Source organism: Aquarana catesbeiana, linkage group LG03, assembly GCF_042186555.1.
Source record: "Aquarana catesbeiana isolate 2022-GZ linkage group LG03, ASM4218655v1, whole genome shotgun sequence".
NCBI lineage: Eukaryota > Metazoa > Chordata > Amphibia > Anura > Ranidae > Aquarana > Aquarana catesbeiana.
This window is the reverse complement of record NC_133326.1, coordinates 348536924-348564617: the sequence shown is the minus strand read 5'-3', so window position 1 is coordinate 348564617 and position 27694 is coordinate 348536924. Positions and strand designations below refer to the sequence as shown.

Here is a 27694-nt window from a genome sequence, read left to right as displayed (position 1 = left end):
AAATAAATAAAAAAAAGCACTCCTGTCCCCCCGTGCTCACGCGCAAGGCGAACGCAAGCGTCGGTCTGGTGTCATATGTAAACAGCAATTGCACCATGCCTATGAGGCATGGTGCAATCACTGAGAAGGTCAGATAGAGGGCAGTAATTTTAGCAGTAGACCTCCTCTGTAAATCTAAAGTAGTAACCTGTAAAGGATTTTAAAGGATTTTAAAAATGTATGTAGTTTGTCACCGCTGCACGTTTGTGTGCAATTTTAAAGCATGTTGTGTTTGGTATCCATGTACTCAGCATAAGATCATCTTTTTTATGTCATCAAACATTTGGGCAATATAGTGCATTCAAATTTAAAAGTGTTTTTTTTCCAAAAAAAATTGCATTTGAAAAATCGCTGCACAAATACTGTGTGAGAAAAAAAAAAAAGTTGCAACACCCACCATTTTAATCTGTAGGGCATTTGCTTTAAAAAAAATATATAATGTTTGGGGGTTCAAAGTAATTTTCTAGCAAAAAAAAAAAAAATTTCATGTAAAAAAAAAGTGTCTTCAAGTGGTTAGAAGAGTGGGTGATGTGTGACATAAGCTTCTAATGTTGTGCATAAAATGCCAGGACAGTTCAACCCCCCCTCCCCCCCCCCCAAATTACCCCTTTTCGGAAAGTAGACACCCCAAGCTATTTGCTGATAGGCATGTTGAGTCCATGGAATATTTTATATTTTGCCACAAGTTTTGGGAAAACTACAATTTTTTTTTTTTTGCACAAAGTTGTCACTAAATGATATATTGCTCAAACATGCCATGGGTATATGTGGAATTACACCCCAAAATAAATTCTGCTGCTTCTCCTGAGTATGGGGATACCACATGTGTGAGACTTTTTTGGGAGCTTAGCTGAGTACAGGACCCCAAAATCCAGTTACCGCCTTCAGGCTTTCTAAGGGCGTAAAATGGTGATTTCACTTCCTATCCCAGTTTCAGAGGCCATGAAATGTCAAGATAGCATAAAACCCCCACAAATTACACCATTTTGGAAAATAGACACTTCAAACTATTTACTGCTCAGAGGCCTGTTGTGTCCATGGAATATTTTATATTTTGCCACAAGTTTCGGAAAAAAAAAAAAAAGTATTTTTATTTTTTTACACAAAGTCGTCACTAAATGATATATTGTTCAAACATGGCTTGGTTATATGTGGAATTACTTCCTAAAATACATTCTATTGCTTCTCCTGAGTAAGGGGACACCACATGTGTGAGACTTTTTGGAAGCCTATCCGCGTACAGGACACCAAAATCCAAGCACCGCCTTCAGGCTTTCTAAAGGTGTAAAATTGTGATTTTACTCCTCGCTACCTATCACAGGCCCTGACATGTCCAGATAGCACAAAACCGCCCCAAATGACCCCATTTTGAAAAGTAGACACCCCAAGGTATTTGCTAAGAGGCATGGTGAGTATTTTGCAGCTCTCATTTGTTTTTGAAAATGAAGAAAATATATATATATATATATATATATATATATATATATATATATATATATATATATATATATATATATATATATATATATATATATTTTTCAATTTTCAAAACTTTGTAACAAAAAGCTAGATCTGCAAAATGCTCAACATGCCTCTCAGCAAATAGCTTGGGGTGTCTACTTTCATTTAAGGGGGGGGGGGGGGGGGGGGGTTGTGCTATCTGGGCATTTCATGGCCTCCGAAACTGTGATAGGCAGTGAGGAGTGAAATAAAAAATGTATGCCTTTAAGACAGCCTGAAGGCGGTGATTGGTTTTCAAGGTCCTGTACACGGCTAGGCTCCCAAAAAGTCTCACACGTGGTATCCCCGTACTCAGGAGAAGCAGCACAATATATTTTGGGGTGTCATTTCACATATGCCCATGGCACGTTTGAGCAATATATCATTTAGTGACAACTTTGTGCAAAAAAAAAAGTTTGTAAAGTTCCCGCAACTTGTGGCAAAATATAAAATATTCCATAGACTCAACATGCCTCTCAGCAAATAGCTTGGGGTGTCTACTTTCCAAAATGGGGTAATTTGGGGGGGATTTTGTGCCACCTTGGCATTTTATGGTCTTCAAAACTGTGATAGGTAGTGAGGAGTGAAATCAAAAATTTACGTCCTTGAAATCCTGAAGGCGGTGCTTGGTTTTCGGGGTCCTGTACGCAGCTAGGCTCCCAAAAAGTCCCACACATGTGGTATCCCTTTACTCAGGAGAAGCAGCAGAATGTATTTTGGGGTGTAATTCCACATATAACCCATGGCATGTGTGAGCAATATATCATTTAATGACAACTTTGTGTAATTTTTTATTTTTTTTGTCATTTTTCAATCACTTGTGACAAAAAAAATAAAATATTCAATGGGCTCAACATGCCTCTTAGCAATTTCCTTAGGGTGTCTACTTTCCAAAATGGGGCATTTGGGGGGGTTTGTACTGCCCTGTCATTTTAGCACCTCAAGAAATGAGAGTCAAACTAAAAGCTGCGTAAATTCCAGAAAACGTACCCTAGTTTGTAGACGGTATAACTTTTGCGCAAACCAATAAATATACGCTTATTGACATTTTTTTACCAAAGACAGGTGGCTGAATATATTTTGGCCTAAATGTATGACTAAAATTTAGTTTATTGGATTTTTTTTATAACAAAAAGTAGAAAACATGATTTTTTTTCCGAAATTTTAACTTTTTCCGCTTATATCGCAAAAAATAAAAATTGCAGCGGCAATCAAATACCATAAAAAAAAAAGCTCTATTTGTTGGGAAAAAAAGGATGCAAATTTTGTTTAGGTACAGCATTGCATGACTGTGCAATTACCAGGTAAAGCAGCGCAGTGCCAAATTGTAAAAAGTGTTTTGGTTATTGAGCTGCCAAATCTTCCAGGGCTGAAGTAGATAAAAAAAAAATATATATCTGCCTTCTTTATCTATAATAGCTCTCCTGCAGGAGAACGCCACCCCAGTACCAATCAGAATACTCACACCTCTAGAATATGAGGTGTGTACTGAGTGGTACTGTGTTGGAAATTTCTTCTGTTCCAGATACCGAATTGTATCATTTGTCAAATGCGTCTCCTGCAGGCATAATACCTCAGCTCCGAATGTTTCTAATGTGGAAAAGACTGCCTTTCTTTTTATCGGATCTCCAAGCCCTCAGACATTCCAAGAGCATATACTCAAATTTAGCTTGCATTCTCTAAATTATAAAAACTAAAAAACATATTGCGACTTATACTAACTATATTTCATAAACGTGTCATTAAACAGTAAACAGTAATGCCGTGTACACACGGTCGGACTTTTCAGCTACAAAAGTCCGACAGCCCGTCCGACAGACTTTCGGCGGACTTTCAACAGACTTTCTAATGATGAGACTTGACGTACACCAGACTAAAATAAGGAAGTTGATAGCCAGTAGCCAATAGCTGCCCTAGCGTGGGTTTTTGTCCGTCGGACTAGCATACAGACGATCAGATTTCTGGGTCCGGCAGAGTTACGACGTAAAAATTTGAAGCATGTTCCAAATCTAAAGTCCATCAGATTTGCGACTGGAAAAGTCCACTGAAGGTCCGGTGAAGCCCACACACGATCGGATTGTCCACCGGATTTGGTCCGTCGGACAAGTCGGGTCGAAAAGTCCGACCGTGTGTACGCGGCATAAGTCTCTCCTAATCTTTACCTTCTTATCTAACTCCATTGTGCTTCTCCATATGAATGTGTGTAGTATAACATAGTAATGTATAGCTTGTGTACTAGTGACATATTTATACATAGTTTTCTTTTCCCATTGTAGTGCATTTGTGTTATTGTTACTCAAAACTCTCAAACAATCACAAAAACACAAACAAAAAAAAAAAAAAAAAAACCCTCCCCTTCCACACTCGGCCGTTGATCAGCAAAGAGGAAAAAAATACAAACAAAAAACTATCAAACCCCTCAAAAAAAAAAAAGTAAAAAAAAAAAAAACTTTCATCTTCCATGCCTGGCCCTCCTTGGGCCCACACAAGGGGCATTTAAAGTGGCTTTCCTTCATGATTAACGTGATAATTAACCTTTTTTCCTCCCTGTCCATTTCCATTTATTCTTCCATAGTGTTCAGCACTCAAAAAAAACTAGTGACATATTTATACATAGTTTTCTTTTCCCATTGTAGTGCATTTGTGTTATTGTTACTCAGAACTCTCAAACAAACAATCACAAAAACACAAAAAAAAACAAAAAACCCTCCCCTTCCTCATTTGGCCGTTGATCAGCAGAGAAGAGGAACAAACATTAAAAAAAGACAAAAACAAAAAAACTATCAAACACCTCAAAAAAAAAAAAAAAAAAAAAAAACAACAACAAGTGAAAAAAGAAACCTTTCATTTTCCATGCCTGGCCCTCCTTGGGTCCACACAAGGGGCATTTAAAGCGGCTTTCCTTCATGATTAACGTGATAATTAACCTTTTTTTCCCCCCTGTCCATTTCTATTTATTTTTCCATAGTGTTCAACACTCAAAAAAAAAAAAAAAAAAAAAAAAAAAAAAAGCTCATACAAAAAATATAAAGTACAGTAAGTGGTAAAAAAAACAAAAAAAACAAAAATAGAATATATCACCCCCCCCCCCCCAACAAAAAAGGGGGGATTCCAAAAAAAGGGAGGTTGATTTATGATTTATGTGTTAACATATTGATTATGTGTTAACACATTAGTGCGTTTTTTTTAGCCTATTTACTATTTCTTCTCTTATGCCCTTTAATTGGTCAGACTTTTCTAACATGGTTGCTTTACAAAAATTCACTGCATTTAATTCTTCTTTCAATGAGGGCTCCTCCTCCATTGACACACTAGCCTCAGATAGTAACATTGATGAGTCTGCTGTTTGATCTTCTCCCGCCTTTGTCCCTTGGCTTTTCCTTGTGGCTGATGCTCCTTTCTGAGGTTTTATTTTGTACAATTGGCGCCTGCCCCTCTTTTGCTGGTGTATGTGCAAATCGCTCCAGCTTTGCTACTGCTTGATTCGCTTTTTCTTTGGCGGAGTGCTGCACCTGTATATTTTCCTGCTGTGCAACTTCTTCTCCCGTCTTTTTTGTCATAATGCAAATCACTCAAATTGTTTATTTATATTGCAAACTATATATCCCCTTATAAACAGAAAAATGTATAAGCAACGTCAGAAGAGAAGTGAGTACAGCACTATACAGCAATGCGCACTTCAAACTACCGATTGGACTTCCAGGTTAACCTTTGTTTGTCGTTCAGTTTTTACCACGCTTATTTCCATCCAGTCAGGTTAACTTACCCGTTTATCTTATTTTTATATAGCTGGTCCCCTTATCAAACAGTCTAAGGGCTTTTTTTAGGGCTAGTTTCCATCAACCACAGAGTTATTAAATATAGTCAATGTACTCACGCCTCCCCAGGGATTTTAGTTTTTGCGGCCTCTCTCTGTCACTCTCTGCCTTGAATTAGGATATTGCTGACATCTCCTGGTCTTCCTTAGCAGGCACAGTGGCAATAGACACACAGTTCAGCCCTATGTTCCTCCACAAATGGTCCACCACACATGTCCTCCCTATCAAAATATTAGCACCGTCTAGTGGCCTGATATACAGCCAGGTGTAGCCTCGCCAGTCACAGGGATCTCCGCTTATACCCCCACAGCCAGGCCGAACAAATGAAAGCTGAGGTGCTCTCACCCCACTGCTCTGTCTCCACCTCCAGCCAGCAGTCCATGCTACACCTTCCGCCAGCTCTCCCCAGTCACCACGGTTTAAGCACAGGATATCCTGGAGCGGTAGTCCGCAGTTAAACTTTTCCTCTCACATCCTCATGCCCTCACTCGGCCACAACCCCACAGCATTGCCAAATAATTTTTTAAAGCACCCCCATCCTTCTGTGCTCACACGACAAGGAGGTATCACTGTGAATGTTACAGTGAGAGCAATAATTCTAGCACCAGAACTCCTGTGTAACTCTATACTGGTAAACTGTTAAAGCTTTTAAAGCATTGCCTATAGAAGATTTTATGTACCGTAGTTTGTCGCCATTCCACGGCCATGCACAATTTTAAAGGGTGACATGTTTGGTATCTATTTACTCTGCGTAACATATTTTATATTTTACCAAAGAATAGGGTATTGTATTGTGTTTGTGTTCACTAAAATTCGTTAAAGTTTTTATCTTCCTGAAAATGTGTTTAATTAACTGCTGTGCAAATATTGTGTGACATACAAAAATTGCAACATCCACCATTTTATTCTCCAGGGCCTCAACTCAAAAAAATATAAAATATTTAGGGGTTCTAAATAATTTTCTAGCAAAAAAATGCAGATATTTACATGTATGTGAGAAAGGGCCTGGGGGTCAATTAGCTGACTATTTAGGGGAAAATGACAGTGTCTGCAGATAGTCCACCCTCCCAGCAAGATATACTCACCAATCCACAATTCCTCTCTGCAAGAGTCCTCCCTGTGTGGATGTCGTCATTGCCCCTCTCCACGTAAGTGTTTGGGCCAGGCAATTGGCTGCTTGAGGCTGAGCAATGTCACCAGGGGAGGAGATGTGCTCCTCCACAGTAAAGGAGCCCTGTTCTAAGAGCTCTAATGAAATGAGGAGGAGGCAGTAGGGATATCTGGCTAGGGTGGTGGGACACGGATGCTGAATTAGCAAAAGGAATTGAGAATCTTCACTAAATAGAGTTACCCAATTAATTGCATAAAAATTATCAATTATATCACCCTCTAACATTGCTCCAGATTGGCTAAATGACTATCTCCGATGAGCTGCAGTGTAAACATAGTTGCAAGGTACATGATACAGGACACCATTTAATTACAGGCTTGGTGGCAGGGAGATGATCAGGCTGTGTCAGGTCACCAGCTTGGCTATGCTCTCTGAAAAGGCTCTGTAAAGCTTAGGACTATCTGAACAGACAATCAAATCCTTAAAGTGATACTAAACATGCACTGATTAATTTACATTGTCCCTTCTATTTCTGTATATGGATGATGGCACTGTAATTATTTTAATAAAAAACATTTAAGTAACTTATTCTGAATTGATATACAGATGTCACAAGACCCAGCTCTTTCCCGGCCTGTCAGCAAGGAAACATAGGCAGGGGGAGCTTTTAGTTCTCTGCTGCTGGTCACGTGTTCAAAATAAAAAAGAAACAGCCTTTGGAATATAGAGTAAAAATAATATCAATAAATGGTTTTAAATTGTCATACAAATATATATTTAACATCAAATCTTTATTATTTTTTGACAAAAACATGGTGTGGGCAGATGTCTGCCAGTCACAGGCTGTGTCACACCCCTCCAGCCTGTGTCTTAGAATAAGTTGGAGGTGAAGCCTCAATTAATCTACATGTCAGTCTGACACGCCGCATCTCCGATCATGATAAGAAGCCTCTGACAGAGGCTTCTTACCACGTGATCAGCTATGACCAATCACAGCTGATCATCGCGAGAACCAGGAAGTGCCGGTAAACGGCATTCCTCGGTTCGCACTGAAAGGGAGAGCCGATCGGCAGGTCTCCCTGTCGGGGGGGGGGGGGGGTCTGTGCTAACAATCAGCACATTGATTACCAGCACAACCCCATCAGATGTGCCAATCAGTGCCCAGCAGTGCCCCAATAATAAAGTCTGCCAGTGCCCACCACAGTGCCAATCAGTGCCCATAACAGTGCCAATCAGAGCCCACCACAGTGCCAGTGTCCATCACAGTGCCCAGCATTAACACCTGTCAGTACCTGCCCAATCAGTGCTGCCCATCAGTGTCATCTATTAGTGTCCATCAGTGCCACCTGTTAGTGCCCATCAGTGCCGCCTGTCAGTGCCACCTGTTAGTGCCCATCAGTGCCGCCTGTCAGTGCCCATCAGTGCCGCCCGTCAGTGCCCATCAGTGCCGCCTATCAGTGCCTCCATACAAATCAGTGCCACCTTATCAGTGCCAACTCATCAGTGCCCATCGATGCCGCCTCATCAGTGCCCATCAGTGCTAACTCATCAGTGCCCGTCAGTGAAGGAGAAAACAAAATTTTATAACAGAAACGAAGAAGACCTTTTTTTTTTCAAAAATGTCGGTCTTTTTCAGTTTGTTTGGCAAAAAATAAAAACTGCAGAAGTAATCAAATACCACCAAAATAAAGCTCTATTTGTGGGAACAAAATTATAAAAATTTTGTTTGCGTACAGTGTTGTATGACCACGCAATTGTCATTCAAAGTGCAACAGCACTGAAAGCTCAAAATTGTCCTGGGCAGGAAGGGGCGAAAGTGCCTGTTACTGAAGTGGTTAATAATACTTTAAAGATAAACTCCAGGCAGATATAAAAAAAAAAAAAAAAATTAATGCAGCTCTGTATTTAATACATCATTAAAAGCAGTACTAAAGCCTCACAGGTTTTCTAACAGACAGCTATAATTAAAGTGATTGTAAAGGCAGAAGGTTTTTTATCTTAATGCAGTAAGATAAGTCTTCTGTGTGCAGCAGCCCCCTAATACTTACCTTAGCCCCATCTAGATCCAGAGATGTTGTAGGATTGTCTCAGCTGCCTGGGGACTTCCCTCCTTATTGGCTGAGACAGCAGTGCGGCGCCATTGGCTCCCGCTGCTGTCAATCAAACCCAATCAGCCAATAAGGAGAGAAAGGGGACGGGGCCAGGCTGGGCCACGCTGTCTGAATGAACACGTAGAGCTGTGGCTCGACTCGAGTGCCCCCAGAGCAAGCTGCTTGCTGTGGGAGCACTCAACAGGAGGGAGGGGCCAGGAGAGCCGAAGAACGACCAGAGAGGATACGGGCTGCTCTGTGCAAATCCACTGCACAGGGCAGGGAAGTATAACATGTTTGTTAATTTTAACTTAAAAAAAAAATGAAAAGCCAGCTGTATTTACAGCACAGCCTCTGACTTGATCTGCATTGCTTCAATGAACTTACAGTAGGGGAGAACATAACAATATCAGTAAAGAACATTCCCTAATCTTCCTCAGGGCTACATGTCCTATGATTCCAACAGCTACAGCATACCCCATTTAGTTTTCTCTGCGCTAACACAGGCAGTGTCCAAAGCTGGCTTGATGTCCCTCTCGTGGGAACGCACACATAGGGGTTGCCCCTTAGACCTCACAAGGGAATGGAGCCATCCAAAAGGAGTAAATCTGAGGCAGAGATCCTGACACCATTCCAATGCAGAAAAAAAGGAAAACTTTTAAAGAAAAAGCAGCAGACAGGTTAAGTGCCAAGGTAAGCTGCTATGATTGCTATTAAAATTTAGGGTTTAGCTTTTTCTTTCTTCCTTTTTTTTTTAGTGTAAGCACCTGAATTTGACCAGGTATCAGCCTCTAGGAATCTCCTGTACAACAGAACTGTACAGGAGAGACAGTCAGTTATGCTGCAGTGCTCATGTGCTTACAAGAAACATGCTGATTTGGCAGCTGCTTCCTAAGCCCGTTTCACCTGCCTACCTCCAATCTGGCAGCCGGTCCATTTACATCCCAATGCCCATAGAGCAGATCGGGCTGTGTCTGTGTTGGCTCTGCATAAACTGAGTGGACACAGATTTGTCATCCGCCTGCTCTGCTCAGCAGGGGCTTAGCGGACAGAGTTAGGCAAAGTCTGGCCCGTGTGAAAGGGGCCCTAAAGTGGAACTTTGGTCAGAAAATTAAGCACTGCTAGATCGCTTCATGCTGGCCCCTTTTGCAGGTATAGCTATAGAAAAAATTAAATTGCCTAAACTGTTTAAAAACTGTCTTACCCAGCTCTGCACATGCTCAATTGCTTTCTATTTTTAGACATTGTGCCGAATTTGTAGAGGCTGATCAGCTGACAGCCTAAAAATCTACTGCTGCTCAGGGGCTCTGGGTTTCAGAAAAATGGCAGCCTCCAGCAAGAAGAAACAAACAATGCTGGAGGCAATTTACAGCACACTAATTTTGGTAACATAATTATTATTGTGGAATGTGTATGTTCCTTGCTTAAAGAACATTATTTTTTCAAGTTGTTATGGGCTTTAAGCAGGAATGCATTCTTTCATCACATTCAATGGCTGAACAGCCATTGCAGGAAAGACATTAGAAAATGTACATGATTTACAATAACCAAAAAGCATGAACAGTACGAGTTTAGTATAAAAAAATCACAACTCAAAACAATTCCTTGAAGAAATTATGAGCTTTAAAGGAGAATTGGATTTCAAAAATGTGTTTTGTAAATTAGGATGGTTTTACTTTAGGAACTGCCCACAAAAGATACACCAAGAACTATTCCTTCACCAACTAGTAGACAATTTTGTTTAAATGTGTGAGACACCCCCGCAGTAGTATAAACTGTGCGAGTTTCTTTTTTTGATGAATATTTTCCCAGTTAAAGAGCATAGCACTTCTACTTCAGTGCCTCCGCAATGCTATATTTCCCATTCTCACCAGACTAAGTGTCGGCTTTCACCCACAGGTTGACAAAACACATTAATTTTAGCTTTGTTTTGCCCTCTTACGTTATTTGCAATGGATGTTTTTGTTCTTTTGTCAGAAGATGTCACAAGATGCAAGTTGTGCAATAGGAATGTTTGAATTCCAATTGTCACGAGTAATTTGGTATTCCTTAGAATGTTTTTTAAAAATAGGATCATCAAGACTGCTTCCTACTATGCTAATTTTAAGTGAAGCAATTCTTCCACTGCTTTCTATCCCTATATGACAGATCCTCTAGGTATAGAATTCATAAATATACGGACTAAAAAATGAATAGCAACCAGCTTCATCTTAGACGCCTATTCAAGAGACATGAGAGAGATTTACTAAAACAGGAGCAGTCAGAATCTGGTGCAGCTGTGCATAGTAACCAATCGGCTTCTAACTTCAGCTTGTTCAATTAAGCTTTGACAATAAAACCTGAAAGCTGATTGGTTTCTATGCAGAGCTGCACCAGATTGTGCATGCTCCAGTTCTAGTAAATCTCTTCCGTAGTGTTTGTCATTAAAAGTTATTCCTCTTTATAAGGATGAAAAGTCAAAATAGTATCTGCTTTTAAAGGACTTATGTCAAGCTCTTGACCAGTTATACGGTATAAAACTTGATTGTAAGGTCTTGGTTTTTATTTTTATTTTTTTAAATAACAAACATGTTATACTTCCCTACTCTGCAGTTGGTTTTGCACAGAGTAGCCCAGAACCACCTCTTCTTGGGTCCCTCTTCGTTGCTCCTGGTCCCATGTGTCCATTCAGACATGGAGCTCCGACCCGGCTCCACCCCTCCTCCCCTGATTGGCTAACTGATTTTGATTGACAGCCACGGGAGCCAATGATGCTGCTGCCTCAGCCAATCAGGAGGAGAGTCCCGGACATCACTGGAGAGAGATGGGGCTCAGGTAAGTATTTGGGGGTGCTGGGGAGGCTGTTACACACACGATTTTTTATCTTAATGCATACAATGCATTAAGATGAAAAAACACCTGCATTTACAACTTATTTAATCCAAAAACCAACGTGCAGCAGAAAGGAAAAAAAAAAAAACTCTACTATCTACCATCCCACTAAAAATGGCTCTTTATTTGCTACCTCATAAGACACCCAAAAAAAGCAAAAGGCAAAAACAAAAACTATCTTTGCTAAATTTGATGAGGACAATTATTACATATACATTCATCTTGTTGAATTAGCAATGCCAAACACTGGTGTTTTAACACTAACTAAATATAATTAATAACTGAATACTACCAACCGTTCTTTACTTATTTTATACATTAAGCTGGCCTTACACTGACAGAACGCTTAAGAAGGTAGTCCAAAAATTCTTGGCCAAACAGCACTTGCATCTAATCAGGTATTCAGCAGTGACTAGAGCAGGTCCATGGTGCTGAACAAAAAAACGCAAAGCACTGAGAGCAACCAGGGTGCCCATACATGGATCAAAATTTGTCCCGTTCCTGCTGAACCAACCAAATTTCGAATGGCTGACTTTAGACTCGCATGTAAGATAAGATCGATTCTTTCTTCTGTTACTAGCTCTGAAGGGAAAAAAAAAAGCAATATAAAGCCCAAATATCTTCAACACAGTATAATATTTGAGCATTAATGCATTAGAAGACACCAAAAAATATGCATCAAAAATAAAATAAAAAACTTCTAGGATATCCATACTGCTTCAGTTTGAAATAATGACTGTACTCCATGTAATCCTGTTATATGTTCTGGAGCATATAGACCCTGATTGGTCACAATAAGAATAAGTAGTATAAAGTATATTAGCTTCTAATGTGTTCTGAGGACTCTAAAATGTAGGGAGTTTAATTATACAAATGTTGACTTCATCCTAGAAGCATAACCTCTGCTGTGCTCTCCTCTGCTCCTCAGTCTCATGTGACTGGTCCCAGTGGTCAGTCCCATGTGATCTCACACCTTGCTGACCACTGTTGAGGTATGGAAACGGAGGTGTACATGCCTGATTGTTTTTAAGCTGAAGTTGAGGCTGCATAACTAAGCTCCCCAGGTTTTGTGGCTCCTGGGGTACCTTGAAAGCTATCCAACATTAAAGTGGTTTTAAAGCCTAATTCCCTATCAAAATGACCTGTTTTGCCGTCGGAATAAACTCAAGGTTTCTCCGCCGGAATTCCATTCAAGCGGTCTTGCCTAAACACGGTCTGACCGTCAAGTACGCGGTGATGTACAACACGTACGACGGGACTAGAAAAAGGAAGTTCAATAGCCAATAGCCAATAACTTCCGTCTCGTACTTGCTTCAGAGCATGCGTCGTTTTTGTTCCGTCGGAACAGCATACAGACGAGCGGTTTTCCCGATAGGAATTGGTTCCGTCAGAAATATTTAGAACATGTTCTATTTCTAGGTCCGTCATAATTTTCTGACGGATTGAAATATACGATGAAAAGCTTCCGTCTGACTTTTTCTGTCGGAAATTCCGCTCGTGTGTACTCGGCATAAAGGTTTTTTACCTTCATGCATTCTCTACATTAAGGTAAAAAAAACTTCACAGGATCCCCCTCTCAGACCCATACTTGCCGGAGCCCCATTTTGATCCAGTGCTGTGCATAAGAGCAGAGGCTCTCTCCCTCCTTACTGGGCAGATTGATAGCAGTGGGAGCCATTGGCTCCTGCTGCTGTCAATCAAATTCAGTGAGGAGCTTGTAAGGATGCCAAGCTGCCTGTGTCAATAGGTACAGGCATGGTGGCTTGGGAGCGCACCTACACAAGTGTCCCCATTTTTAATTTTATTCAAAGAAAAAAATAAAGCTTTACAATTACTAAGTGATTTCCCTTCTAGGTACCTGCCGTTTAAACCTGGTAGTAATGTAGAATAATTTATTTAGAGTATATTTTAAATATCTTATGGTCAATGTTTCTATTATCATGGTTACCTTAAGTAGTGTATTTCTTTTTGTATTCTCATGCCCATTCCTTACAAATCACATTTCACAAATTAGCAACGTCCCTTTCCATCTAGATTAATTTTCCTTTCCTAGAGTACATTTATGAAGTTGGGAAAAGCTGCAAACCTGTACACAATGACACTCAGACTTCTCAGTAAAATAAAGCGTTCAAAACTAATGCCGCGTACACACGGTCGGACTTTACGGCGGACTTTGCCCGGCGGATTTTTCGACGTACTTTCCGACGGACTTTGTGAATGAACGGACTTGCCTACACACAATCCACCAAAGTCCGTCGAATTCGTACGTGATGACGTACGACCGGACTAAAACAAGGAAGTTCATAGCCAGTAGCCAATAGCTGCCCTAGCGTGCCTTTTTGTCCGTCGAACTAGCATACAGACGAGCGGACTTTTCGACCGGACTCGATTTCAACGGATAAATTTTAAACAAGTTTAAAATCTAAGTCCGTCCAACTTTTGAGAAAACAAAGTCCGCTGGAGCCCACACACATCGAATTGTCCGACGAAATCCAGTCCGCCGGGCAAAGTCCGCCGTAAAGTCCGCTCGTGTGTACGCGGCATTAGTTATAAATAGATGCTAAGAGGAAGTTCCAGTGTGGTCAGACCATCTTTCTGCCTCTCTAATCAGATTCTCTAAGGCCCCCTTCACACTGGGGCGGTTTGCAGGCGTTATTGCGCTAAAAATACCGCCTGCAAACCGCCCCAAAACAGTTTCCGCTGTTTGTTCAGTGTGAAAGCCCGAGGGCTTTCACACTGAAGCGGTGCGCTGGCAGGAGAAAAAAAAATCTCCTGTCAGCCGCATCTTTGGAGCGGTGAAGTAGCGGTGTATTCACCGCTCCTAAACCGCTCCTGCCTATTGAAATCAATGGGACAGCGCGGCTATACGAATGGTTTTAACCCTTTTTGGGCCGCCAGCGGGGGGTTAAAACCGCACCGCTATCGGCCGAATACCACAGTAAAACAGCGCTAAAAATAGCGCTGTTTTACTGCCGACGCCCCCTACCGCCCCAGTGTGAAAGGGGCCTTAGTCAAACCTCTGTGTGGAAAAGCAGATCTTCTCGATTTTAACTTCAATGACTTTCCGATTAGTATCAGGTACGTAAAGATCACGGTACTACTTTACTATCCTAGTCATCCAACAGTAATCATCATAAAAATATCAAGATTGAACAAAGACACTTAAAGCGATTGTAACACGCAATTCGTGTAACATGTCCCAGCATAACCCCCCCCCTCCCCCCGTGAAAGCTGGTGGGGGTTCCTCTCCCTCGCTTCTGCTGTCACAATTAAAATCGGTGCAGCTGTGTGGGGCACCCATGCCAGAGCCGCTGTTCACAGACAGTAAGGGAGATCAGCTTCCAGGTTGTATTGTCAAAGTTTAATTGAACAAGCTGAAGTTGAAAGCTGATTGGTTACTCTGTGGTTATTCAATGTGCACCAGTTTTAGTAAAGCTCCCCAAGTGTCTGCGTGAGCGTTTAGAAGGGCAAGAACGTACAGATTCTCACCAGCGGCCGTTCATCAGTACCCATAGCTACAGGAGGTCAATGAGAACTTGTTTTAAAGCTTATTTACTGCTTGCTATAGTAATGTAAATATTTTAAAGCCCATAGCCCGGCTACAGTTCTTTTGAAATGACATAAAAGAAACAGGGTTTTAAATCATCTCTGTCTTCCACTAGATTTGTGGGGAAAGGGTTAAAAATGCATGTGTAGAGAATTATAAAAACAATCTCTATAAAGATTACCAAGGTGTAACAACATAGCCAGAGATGTAGATTTCATATTGGGTACCCCTTACACACTGCTCTCCTCACCAGTCAATACGAAGCTTGCCCCAGCAAGTTGCACATTGCTTATTCAATTGTACCAAAAACGTTTGCTACATAGAGCAGGCCGACTTATAGTTTCATTAGACCATTTCAGACACATTAGGCATGTGTGCATTAGAGTATGTAATCCCTATATAGTGAATGTACCTTATATTTGCTATATAACATTGGCCATAGTTCAAGCACACCTCAATGAATGGAGGGATCGGCCACCATGAAGATTCTGCATGAAAAAATTTGGTGCAGTGTAGGGCTGTGAGATTTTCTCAAAAAAGAAAATCTGCGATTTTTAAAAAAAAAAAAACTCGATTCACGATTCGAATTGAGGTTTTTTTTTTTTTTGGACACCGCGCCGGTCCTGAGGAGCTGCGGGCAGGAGTTTTTAGGCGAGGCCGCTGCTTCGGCCTAGTCCGCGGCATCAGGCCTCGTGGACTAGGCCGAAGCCACAGCCTCACCTAAAAACTCCTGCCCGCAGCTCCTCAGGACCGGCGCGGTGTCAGTGCTGGTCCTTGGGAGCTGCAGGCAGGAGTTTTTATGAGAGCTCCCAGCTTTGGCCTAGTCCGCGGCGTCCGGCCTCGCAGACTAGGCCGAAGCTGCGGCCTCGCCTAAAAACTCCTGCCCGCAGCTCCTCAGGACCGGCGCGGTGTCAGTGCTGGTCCTTGGGAGCTGCAGGCAGGAGTTTTTATGAGAGCTCCCAGCTTTGGCCTAGTCCGCGGTGTCCGGCCTCGCAGACTAGGCCGAAGCTGCGGCCTCGCCTAAAAACTCCTGCCCGCAGCTCCTCAGGATCGGCGCGGTGTCAGCGCCGGTCCTGGTGAAAAAAAAAAAAAAAAAAAAATCTAAAAAAATCAATTTGCTGAAATTTTGAATCGATTCGACTTTTCAACTCGATTCAAGATTTAAACCGATCTTTTCCCCAGCCCTAGTGCAGTGCTGTCCTATGCTACAAGTGCATTGTAAACTGTTCACTACAGAAGTGAATATAGGCTGTTAAACATTGACTAAAACAGATCTGCCTGGGTGCTAAAAGTCCAAAAAAAAAAAAAATAACCATCTTCTGTTTCCGGTTTTGTGGTTCTTTAGCATTCAGATGATAAGTTGTTCTTAGAACTATAATTACAACCTTTACATAGTCACATGTTTTTACTGGAGCTACTTACTCTTTGGGTGTGTTGAAGTCTTCCAACCTAGCCTCAAAAAACTGCAGGACTTCATCACACTGGGAGATATACGCAGGCAGCCGGATGAGAGCCTGAATACAAGATATAACAGTGTTACTTTTCTCAGTAGTGCAGCTAGCTGGGAGATCTGTAAAGAAGCAGTGAAACATTAAAAATATAAGCACAGAACTGAAAATGCATATCTGCTGTCTGCAACTTTATATATACTTTAGAAAGTGCTCATTACAGATTTTCTCTTCCTGTTCAGCACTGAGTGTGAAGTCTGGGCACACAGCCAAGACAGCTGATTGGAGGATTCTACATTGGCAAAAGAAGGAAATAATGTGCAGAGCTCTGCTGTGAGAAGGCAAGCTGTCTGTTAATTTATAGCAACCTCCCACTACACAAATGTCAGGCTGCTTTTATCTCCTGTGTGGGAGAACTTGTCAGAAGTTATAAGGCTGATAGAGCTGTTGAGCAGGAGAAAGATACAGAACTCAGTGCTTTGGAAAGAGATAAGAAAACACTACAGATAGATGTGCCCAGCTCAAATTTCATGAAAAGCGTTTACCGTGTAAGACCTAAACATCAATTTTCGAATACTACTTATAGAGTCAGGGGTGTACTAAAGCCAATTGTGGGCTATGGTGGTCTATACAATCACTGGAGCCTCCACAAGAATAACATTTGAAAATCTCTTAGGCCTGATTCACACTATTGTGACTTCTGAAGTGGCTTGAGTCACGCAGAATCGCATGACAAGGAAATCACAATGTTTTCAATGGTGCTCGTTCTACTCAATGTGATACAGAACCGTGCAATTTTGGAAATGTTTCCTGCACTACTCTAGTGCGATTTACAGTGCGACTTGGCCCCATAGAATATGTAAAGTCACATCAAAGTTGCACCACATAATGTTACTGTAAATCGCATCAAAGTCGCATCACGGTAGTGTAAACCAAGCTTTAAGGAAAGGTACTCATATGTTGCAAAGTAATAATTACAGAACATTGGTGACAGTTTGTGACAATCACACATGTTGAGTGAAATGATTATCATGTAGCATTTCCAGGTCCTGTATTAAGCAAGCAATACAGCAGCAGAGCTTACCAGGAAATGATTAAACCTTTTTCACATGATTATATCAGTTCAAAATTGGGTTTTTGAGAAATATGCAAGCATTCCTTCCAGCTACATAAACCACCAAAGTTTTCATATTTTGTATTTGTAGATCAGAGAAAAAGATACTCTGATAAAACGCGCTTAGATTAGACAATAGTCGTATCTTAAGGCGAGATTCAGTCTTGCAGTGTTTGCATTAATGGGCTTTGTGGTAAAACTGCCCCATTTATTTTGTTTGGAGCATAACTGTAGTATTCTAACTGCAGTACACCACAACACAGAGATGGTTCACGTCTAGTCACTGTGGTTTGCCAAAAAGGATGTGTGTTGCAGTGCACTGGCTAGGTGTATTGGGTTGCCACTTAAAATAACAGCACTTGCAACACAGGCATGGCATTTCATGTTGCAGTGCATTGGGGTTAGTACAACATATAGACCTGAATCTGACCTAACATTTTCTTGTACTGGTTTGAATTTTACTCAGGGCTGGTGCAAAGATTTCCGTCTACTTAGGCAAAGGTGCATTTTGGTGCCCCTCCCCAATCGTCCTCCTGTCACCCCCCCCCCCCCCCTTCCCTCCACAATGCTTCCTTCTTCCATCTAAAGTCCAAATCTCAAAATTGTGCTATGACTCAAAAAGATTGTAGTCATTGTACATCTATCGAAAAATGAGAAACATACAATTTCTGTACCATTTCAACAGTATTTATCCCTATCAGCGTGACCCTTTACATCAGGTCCCCCCATCAGTGTGCCATCTAACATCATGTGTTCCCATGAGAGTGCCCCCCCCAGATCAGGTTTCCCCTTAAGAGTGCCTCTTAATATCAGGTGTCCCTATCAGAGTACCCCTTTACATCAGATGACCCCATCAGAGTGCCCCCATGGACCAGGTGTCCCTATTAGAGTACTCCTTACAACAGGTGTCCCTATCAGAGTGTCCCCATGGAGCAAGTGTACCCATCATTGTCCCCATGGAGCAGGTGTTCCCATAGAGTAGGCGTTCCTATCAGTGTCCCCATGTAGCAGGTGTCCCCATCAGAGTGCCCTCATAGATCAGTTGTCCCCATCAGAGAGTCCTCAGAGCAATGTGTCACCACCAGAGTCCCCTTATATCAGGTGTCCCCATCAGAGTATCCCCTTACATTAGGTGTCCCCATCAATGTGCCCCCATAGATCAGGTGTCCCCATCAATGTGCCCCCATAGAGCAAGTGTCCCCACCAGGGTGCCCCCATAGAGCAAGTGTCCCCACCAGGGTGCCCCCATAGAGCAAGTGTCCCCACCAGGGTGCCCCCATAGAGCAAGTGTCCCCACCAGGGTGCCCCCATAGAGCAAGTGTCCCCACCAGGGTGCCCCCATAGAGCAAGTGTCCCCACCAGGGTGCCCCCATAGAGCAAGTGTCCCCATCAGGGTGCCCCCATAGAGCAAGTGTCCCCACCAGGGTGACCCCATAGAGCAGGTGTCCCCATCGGTGTCCCCATGAAGCAGGTGTCCCCATCGGTGTTCCTATGGAGCAGGTGTCCCCATCGGTGTTCCTATGGAGCAGGTGTCCCCATCGGTGTTCCTATGGAGCAGGTGTCCCCATCGGTGTTCCTATGGAGCAGGTGTCCCCATCGGTGTTCCTATGGAGCAGGTGTCCCCATCAGAGCCCCCATGGAGCAAGTGTCCCCATCTGTGTCCCCATGGCGCAGGTGTCCTCATCAGTGTTCCCCGGAACAGGTGTCCCCATCAGTGTCCCCACAGAGCAGGTGTCCCCATCTGTGTCTCCACTGAGTAAGTGTCCCCATCAGTGTCCCCATCAGTGTCCCCACAGAGTAGGTGTCTTCATGGAGTAGGTGCCCCCATCAATGTCCCCATTTCTGACTGCCCCCATGTCCCCTTCTATCCCCAACTCTCTTTTTCTTTGCTCGGTTCCTATGCCCTCTTCTCTCCATACCCCATCTATTCCTCAGGTCTTCATAAGGTATATACAGCAGGCTTTATAATGACCACAGACAGTCAGACATAACCAAACACTCTTTCCTGATGCATCATGGCAGCACACACTGGGTTGTGAATCCGCTCCTACAACCTGACAGGATTGGTTAACTATAAATTTGAAAGAGAGACACCTCGCTTCATTCTATTTTTTATCTTCACCTGACAAGATTGGATAGATATCGCACCTCTTACAGCATTCGCCCCACCAGGTTAAGCCTCTCCTGGATGGAAGTCTCTCTTGTACAGTCTCTAAAGGAGCTTTTATGGAGAGAACCCCAATCTGGTGGTCTCGGGGGCACATCTTTCTGGCATTTACAAGCTTTAAAGAAGCTTACACACTTGCAGTGGCCTCCTACCTTTTTCCAGCACCAAGATTTTATAAACTATCCTTTTTTTCGCACTTTTTGCCTGGCCATTCTGGGCTCTGTAGTTCCTCGAGCAGCATAGATCTCTTTCCAACATGGTGACCGCTTCCTCCGCCACGTTCTGCGCATGTGCCAGGGGAAGTAAGGTAGCCAGGCAGGTCTTCCTGCCCTTTTTCAAGATGGCGCGGGTGCTGGCGGACCGCTTCTGCTCATGCGCGATGACGTCGCTTCCGCTGGGACGGATTTAAAAAGCCCTGTATTCCTGTCAGTGTAGTGCTGGCTGGTTAATGGACACTGCTGCTGCCTAGGAGTCTGGCGTCCTTCTGCCACTTAGTCTTAGGTATTTTCCTCCTCCCTGTTCCTTCCTGTTTTTTGTATTTGTACTCTTTCCTGGATCTAATCTTTGATATTCCTTTCCATACTACCTCCTTTTTCAGGTACTATTCCCTGTTCACTGCTCATGGAAGCCACTGCCCAAGCAGACCACCTTCAGCATGTAAGGTAAGAGGTGTCCTCCATGTATTGGTAAGTATTCAACAGAGAAAAAAAAAGAGCATGACCACTAACTCTGCGATTTTTGGCAGCCCTACCAGGTCAAGATCAGCAAACTCCAGACATAGAGGCTGCTCAAGCCATCGAAGATCTAGGAGAAGCCAATCAAGCTACTCATCACGTCACAACCACTCACATAGCAGCTCACGCCATAGGCGGTCACTGTCATCCCTTTGGAACAGAAGTCACACCCACCCTGCAACAAATGCTTGCTGGGTGTGCAGAGCTCCAGCCTTGCCAGAGAAACTAGCCTGCTGTGCATGCTTCAATGAAACAACAAAGGAGAAAGAGTCAGACGCAAGGGAGGTAACAGACCTCATCATTAGGGAGTCTGTGCGAGAGTCTATCCTCGAGACATCAGCCCCTGAAGCAGATAAGGCAGGTCCAAGCACGTCAGCCGCAGCTCCCACAGGTTTCGACTTTACCTTGGTCGAACCTTTTGCAAGATCAGTGAAAGAAGCTATAGGGTGGGAGGAAACTAAAGAAGTTCCCTGCAAAGTCCAAAAATATTTCCCCAAATTGAAGAAGAAACTGGAGTCCTATCCTTTCATAGAGGAATTGGAAGATCTCATTATGGATGAGTGGGAGATATCAGATAAGAGGTCCAACCTTAAACAACAGACTAGCAAAACTGTATCCTTTAAAAGGAGCCTAATGTAAATCCTCTGATCCACGCACCTGTTGATGCCTCTTTAATGCGGCTTGCAAGACACATCAGTAACCTTCCGTGACGTACTGGACCGGAAGATTGATTTTGATTTGAAGAAAGCTTACTCTACAGCAGGCGGTGCTTGTAGGCCAGCAGTTGCTACATCGGCGGTTGGTAGAGCGATTTCTGGATGGTCTGCTAATATAGAGAAGTCTCTACGCGAGGGGGCCGAGCAGGAGAAGATAATTAGCTTCAGTTCCTGAAGGGAGTTGGCAGGCGATTTTGTCGCAGAAGCCTCAGTGGATATCATCAGATCTTCTGCCAGAGCAATGTTGGCGTTGGTTATGGCAAGGAGAGTCTTGTGTCTTAAGCCAAGGGTGGCGGACACTGCATCAAAAACCAATTGATGCAAAATCCCATAAGAGGGAGTTAACTTTTTCGGATCAAAATTGGATTCAGCAATTTCAAAGGTGACAGGAGGGAAATCAGGACTGATCCCTTTCTGTCAGGAGACCAAAACCGCAGAAGGGTCCCTCCTATAGGCGCAACCTCACAGAAAGGTACAGAGAGGCAAAGACATATAGGCCTGGAAGAGAGTTTAAAAGAAACTGGAGAAACACGCAGTCATCCTTTTTGAGGCTCCAAAAATCTAAGACCACCCCCGACAGGGGAACAGAAATCTTTTTGACGGTGCGCCCATCTATCCTGTGCAAGTGGGAGCCAGGCTCAAGGAGTTCATACAGGTTTGGACGGAGCACATAGAAGAGGCATGGACAATTTCCATAATAAAGTTTGGTCACAAATGGAGATTTATAAACAGGATTACCTGGGAATCACTTTCAGCCAACCAGACTGCCATCATCACCAGACAAGAGAAGAGTACTGCTCAAGTATGTGGTAAAAAAAAAGAGTTAAAACAAAAGGGGCAATCCTGGAGGTCCCAACACCCCAAAGAGGGAAGGGGTATTATTGCCCTCTATTCCTAGTAAAGAAGAAAAGAGGGGATCTGCGCCCAGTGTTGGATTTAAAAAGTCAACAAAAGAATCTAGATCGAGGCCTTCAAAATGGAAAGCCTTCAGTCACTACTGTTAGCAATAAACTTAGAAGATTGGATGCTATCCGTAGATTTATCGGATGCCTACCTACATGTGCCAATACACCCTGCCTTTCAAAGATACCTTTGTTTCTCAGTCAACCACCAGCATTTTCAGTTTCAGGGCCTACCAGTCAGCATCTCTTCTGCCCCCAGAACCTTTACCAAGATTCTACTTCCAGTAATCGTATTTCTCAGGGGAAAGGGTCTGAGGGTGCATCATTATCTGGACAACATTCTGCTTTTAGCAGACAGCCGAGAAGTGTTGATTCATCATCGGAGTGTATTACTCACGACACTCCAGAGCTTTGGTTGGTTAATCAACTGGGAAAAGAGCAACCTTCAGCCGACGCAAAACATGAACTTTCTGGGGGCGGAACTAAATAACCAGTCGAACAAGGTATAGCTCCCTCAGGAAAAGGTAATTCCCTTAATCCAGAAGATAAAGAAGTTAATGACAGCAAAGTTTCTTCCAGCCAGAGCTTGTCTGAGCATCCTGGGCTCCATGTCTGCCACTTTACCAATGCAATGGCACATTAGAATGCTACAAACCTCATTTCTCAGTCAGTGGAATGGAGTATCAATGCTTCATACAATTTCCATTCACAGGACCGTGAAACAGACAATATGCTGGTGGATGCATAACTGCAACCTCAGGAAGCACAGACCTATAGTTCCTCCAGAGCCAGAGATAATCACATCAGATGCCAGCCAGGAGGGGTGGGGGGCCCACTACCAAGGTCAAGCAGCTCAGGGACAGTGGTAGTTCTGCGCGCAGGGGGTAGTGTCGAAGATTCTCAAGCTCAGAGCAGCTTTTCAAGCCCTCCTAGACTTTGGATCATTTTTGAAGGGGAAGAACGTCTTAATTCGGATGGACATCAAAGTGGTGGTGGCGTACATTCAGAGACCGGGAGGTACCAGAAGCAATACATTATTGGAGGAAGTTCGCCCCATCTTGGAATGGCCCAATTGTACCTAACGGATCTGAGAGCTGTGTACGCTCCCGCAGCACAGAACCTGCTGGCCGACTGTTTGAGCAGGGAGTTCCTGTCAAACAACAAATGGTTTCTGAACCACCAAGCCTTCAGATTCCTGACCAAAACTTGAGGAATTCCGGATATCGATCTGGCAGCGACACCTATGAATGCCAAGTGCCAGAGGTTTCTGTCGAGAGCAGCATACCCATCAGCCGAGGGAGTAGACTGCCTTCTCCACCCGTGGAACTTTCGACTAGGACACATATTTCCACCAACACCACTAATTGCGAGGTTCCTCTCCAGGATCAGGAGGTCATCCGTTTCAGTGATAGCAGTAATCCTTTTTGGCCGAGGAGATCCTGGTTCACAACCCTATTGCAACTCAGTTTGGAAGATCCACCACCTCTCCCGGTGACTCAGGATCTACTTTTTCAAGGGCAGTTCCTTCATCTGGCTCCGGAGAAACTGCATCCGATGGCATAGAGATTGAGAGGAATATGTTCCTAGAACAAGGTTGTTCTCAGGAGGTAGTATCAACAATACTTCAGGCTAGGAAATGTACCACTAACACCACTTACTTACCACTTAGGCTATGGGAAAGATTCTCATCTATGGCTCAGCAGAATAACTGGAACCCACTATCGCCAGAGGCTCCACAAATTCTGGAATTTCTCCAAGCAGGCCCAGGCTAAGGGTCGAAGCTCAAGTACCCTACAAGTGCAAGCATTATCTGCAAAAAACGGGCTTCAGATGGGCCTCACATCCTCTTCTGATTCAATCTATGAGGTTGTGCTTAAAGATCAGGCCTCCAAGAAGGCCAGTGTTTCCAGCATGGGATTTGTCAGTAGTTCTGAATGCACTTTCAAATTCCCCTTTTCATCCAGCTGACACTATCTCACTGTAGGACTTAACACTAAAGCTAACCTTTCTCATTGTCATTACCTCAGCCAAAAAAGTTTTGCAAATGCAAGCATTAATGATAACAGAACCCAAATGGTCTTTTACCCAGACAGGGTGGTACCAAGAGCTTCAGACCGCTTTATTCCAAAGGTGGCAACATCTTTTCATTACAATCAGGGCATCAATCTTCCGATCTTTACCAACAAATAGGGGGAACTACATGCCTTAGATATAAAATCCGCTATTAGCATTTACCTGACGGCTACAGCCTCCTTTCGAAAAACTGACATTCTATTGGTAATTCCTCATGGGAACAGAAAAGGACACATGGCATCACCTCGCACTATCGCATGGTGGCTAGTTAAGTTCATCAGGAAGACCTATGCCATTCAACAACTTCCGGTACCCAAAGGCATTAAAGCTCACTCAACCAGGGCAGTGGCAACTTTATGGGCAGCATATTGCAGGGTTTTGCCGGAGACAATCTGCAAGGCAGTGACCTGCTCATCCAGACATACATTCATGTCCCACTATATCTGTATAAGCCTTACAGCTTCATTTTTTTCAAGTATTTCATGAGACTATCTATATACAGTGCTCAGCATAAATGAGTACGCCCCTTTTAAAAAGTAAGCATTTCCAAATTTTTGACAAAACTGAGTTTTATAGAACATTTGTTTAGCTCATTACATGAAAGTAAGGTTAATAATATAACTTAGATTAGAAAATCTTCAGTTTTACTCAAATGAGTCGATGCAAAAATGAATACACCCCCATAACAAAAACGACTACATCTAGTATTTTGTATAACCTCCGTGACTTGTAAGGACAGCACCAAGTCTTCTAGGCATGGAATGAACAAGTTGGCGACATATTGCAACATATATCTTTTTCCATTCTTCAAGAACAACCTCTTTTAGAGCCTGGATTCTGGATGGAGAGTGATGCTCAACTTGTCTCTTCAGAATTCCCCACAGGTGTTCGATTGGGTTCAGATCAGGAGACATACTTGGCCACTGAATCACGTTCACTCTGTTGTTCTTCAGAAATGCAACAGTGTAATAGATGTGTGCTTTGGACCATTGTCATGTTGGAAAAGTGCACGGTGACCAAGGGCATGGATTGATGGCAGCATCTTCTCCTTAAATATAGAGTAGTACATCTGTGAGTTCATGCTACTATTAATGAAATGCAGCTCCCCAACACCAGCTGCACTCATGCAGCTCCACAGAAGGACACTGCCCCCACCATGTTTCACTGTAGGCACCATGCATTTTTCTTTGTACTCCTCAACTTTGTAACGTCATACAGTTTTGAAGCCATCAGTTCCAAAAACATTTATCTTGGTCTCGTCACTCCAGAGACAGAGTCTTCTTTTTCAGCATGGGCCCTGGCAAATTCTAGGCGGGTTTTTGTGCATGTGCTTTAGGAGAGGCTTCCTTCCAGGACGACACCCATGCACAATTCCTCTGCAGTGTATGCCATATTGTGTCACGCGAAACAATCACCCCAGTTAGGCTTTCTACTTCTTTTGATTGTAAAGTCACATATTTTTTTTCCGACCTGCCCCCCCCCCCCCTCTCTTCTGATTGGCTAGCTGACTTTGATTGACAGCAGCAGCAGCCAATGGGGCCGATTCTGTGCCTCAGCCAATCAGGAGGGAGAATCTCGGATGGCTAAGACACTCATAGACATTGCTTGGCAGAGAGGGACATCAGGAAAGTGTTAAGGGGGCTGCTGCACACAGAAGGCTTTTTATCTTAATGCATAGAATGCATTAAGACACAAACCTTCTGCCTTTACAACCTCTTCAAGTTTTCACATGACTTTTGCTACAGTATTATGACTGATAAGTAAAGCTTTGCTGATCTTCTTGTAGCCTTCATCTTTCTTATGTAAAGAAAGAATTTTCTTTCTCAGGCCCTGTGACATTTCTCTTCCCAATTCATGCTGTCAGCAATGGCACTACATGGAAGGGGTTTTCTTTGTTAGGAATTACCTTTTATAAACAACTGTCTGCTGGACACATTTTTAATGAATAATTGGACTCACCTGTAGTCGAATTCTTCTTAATTCGGATTTTGGGTTGTATTCATTTTTGCAACATGGTCTTGAATGAATTTGTTAGGAAAAATACTTGTGTGTGTGTGCACAAATTAACAAATCTTGGTTGCAATCAATGGCCCATTTGTGGGAGTATTCTGTAGTAGTGTTCTAAAGAAAATGCTGATTCTGAAAGGAAAGTAAAGGTTTTCTGACATATCTTTTGGGGTATACTCATTTATGCTGAGCACTGTGTGTGTGTGTATTATATATATATATATATATATATATATATATATATATATATATATATATATATATATATATTGTGACAGACCTAGCCAGAACAGAGGCTGTTGGAGAGGACTGTATGCAAGCCTGTTGCCTTTTGATTACGGGCCCTGGATTTTCAATGGAACAATACTCTTTGTGAGGTGAATGAGAAATCCAGGCTGAACTGTACTAATCGGACTCAGTCGTGTATATATGTATATATTGTATGGGGACTCCTTACTGTAGATTTGTGTCCCTGAAGAGGGAGGGGGGATTCCTCCAGCAGCCCCCTGCTGATAAGACTGATTCATTCTGTTGGGACACATCCTGTAAGGAGATGCTGGTGTCATCAGCTCCAACTACCTGTGTTTATGTTAATTGAATGAGCTAATGACATTGTCCTCTATACAATGTAGGAGACGGGACGACTCCTATTGGAGCTGCTGCTATTGTGATAAGGTGTCCTGTGATAATTAACTCAGTCTGGGCAAAAGGTCATGTCTCAATCACCTAGGCTGTATAAAGGATTAGTTAATTACTCATGTTAATTAGGTTACGTTTGTATTGTTAGAGTAATCTTCTCCTGTGTATATAAGACTGTATTCTGGTTCTGAATAAAGTGAGTTCTTGGTAGCAACAAGCAAGTGTCGCCTTGTTTTGTGCTCGCAGAGGTTGGGATATCTGTATACAGACTGGGAGGAAGTGGTATATGACGGAAGCACTCAAGCGGAGTGTGGGACGTTCCGTGACATATATATATATATATATATATATATATATATATATATGTATGTATATATTTTTTTTTTATTCTCTTGTTATTTTGCTCTATAAAATATATAATTTCTCTTTAATTCTGTTGATTACTGCTCCAACGGTCATGTATAGCGCACCTTACTCACAACTATTACCTTTTCATATTTTAGTTACGTATACTTAAAACTCAATATAAATCTAAATGATAAAAAGAAAAAAAACATTAAGATATTTATATATATATATATATATATATATATATATATATATATATATATATATATATATATATATATATATATATATATATATATATATATTTTTTTTTTTTTTTTTCCCCTCATGAGAAAAGGAATTGATTAAAATATTAGACAGATGGTAGGTGGTTGTGTTTCAAACCACAGGAGTAAATAAGACAGTTTTAATTTAACAGCTTAATTCCTTTATTGTTTTTCCACAAGTTTAATATCCAAGAGACTTGAACTCTGGCCTAACGTATAGCAAAGGCAGGAGAAAACCGCTTCATACTAAACTAGCAAGACTGCAAATGATATGATGTGTAAAGAGTGTTTAACATATTAGACA

General features: G+C 42.5%; 1 protein-coding gene across 3 annotated transcripts in view; it reads right to left on the bottom strand.

Annotated features, from left to right (window-relative positions):
• SH3PXD2B (SH3 and PX domains 2B) overlaps positions 1-27694 on the bottom strand; it is a 296070-nt gene that overhangs the window by 82051 nt on the left and 186325 nt on the right. For all 3 annotated transcript variants that reach the window (XM_073620589.1, XM_073620591.1, XM_073620590.1), the window contains exon 5: positions 16399-16490. In XM_073620589.1, coding sequence (XP_073476690.1) covers positions 16399-16490 — 92 coding nt within the window. The remainder of the gene's footprint in view (positions 1-16398; positions 16491-27694) is intronic.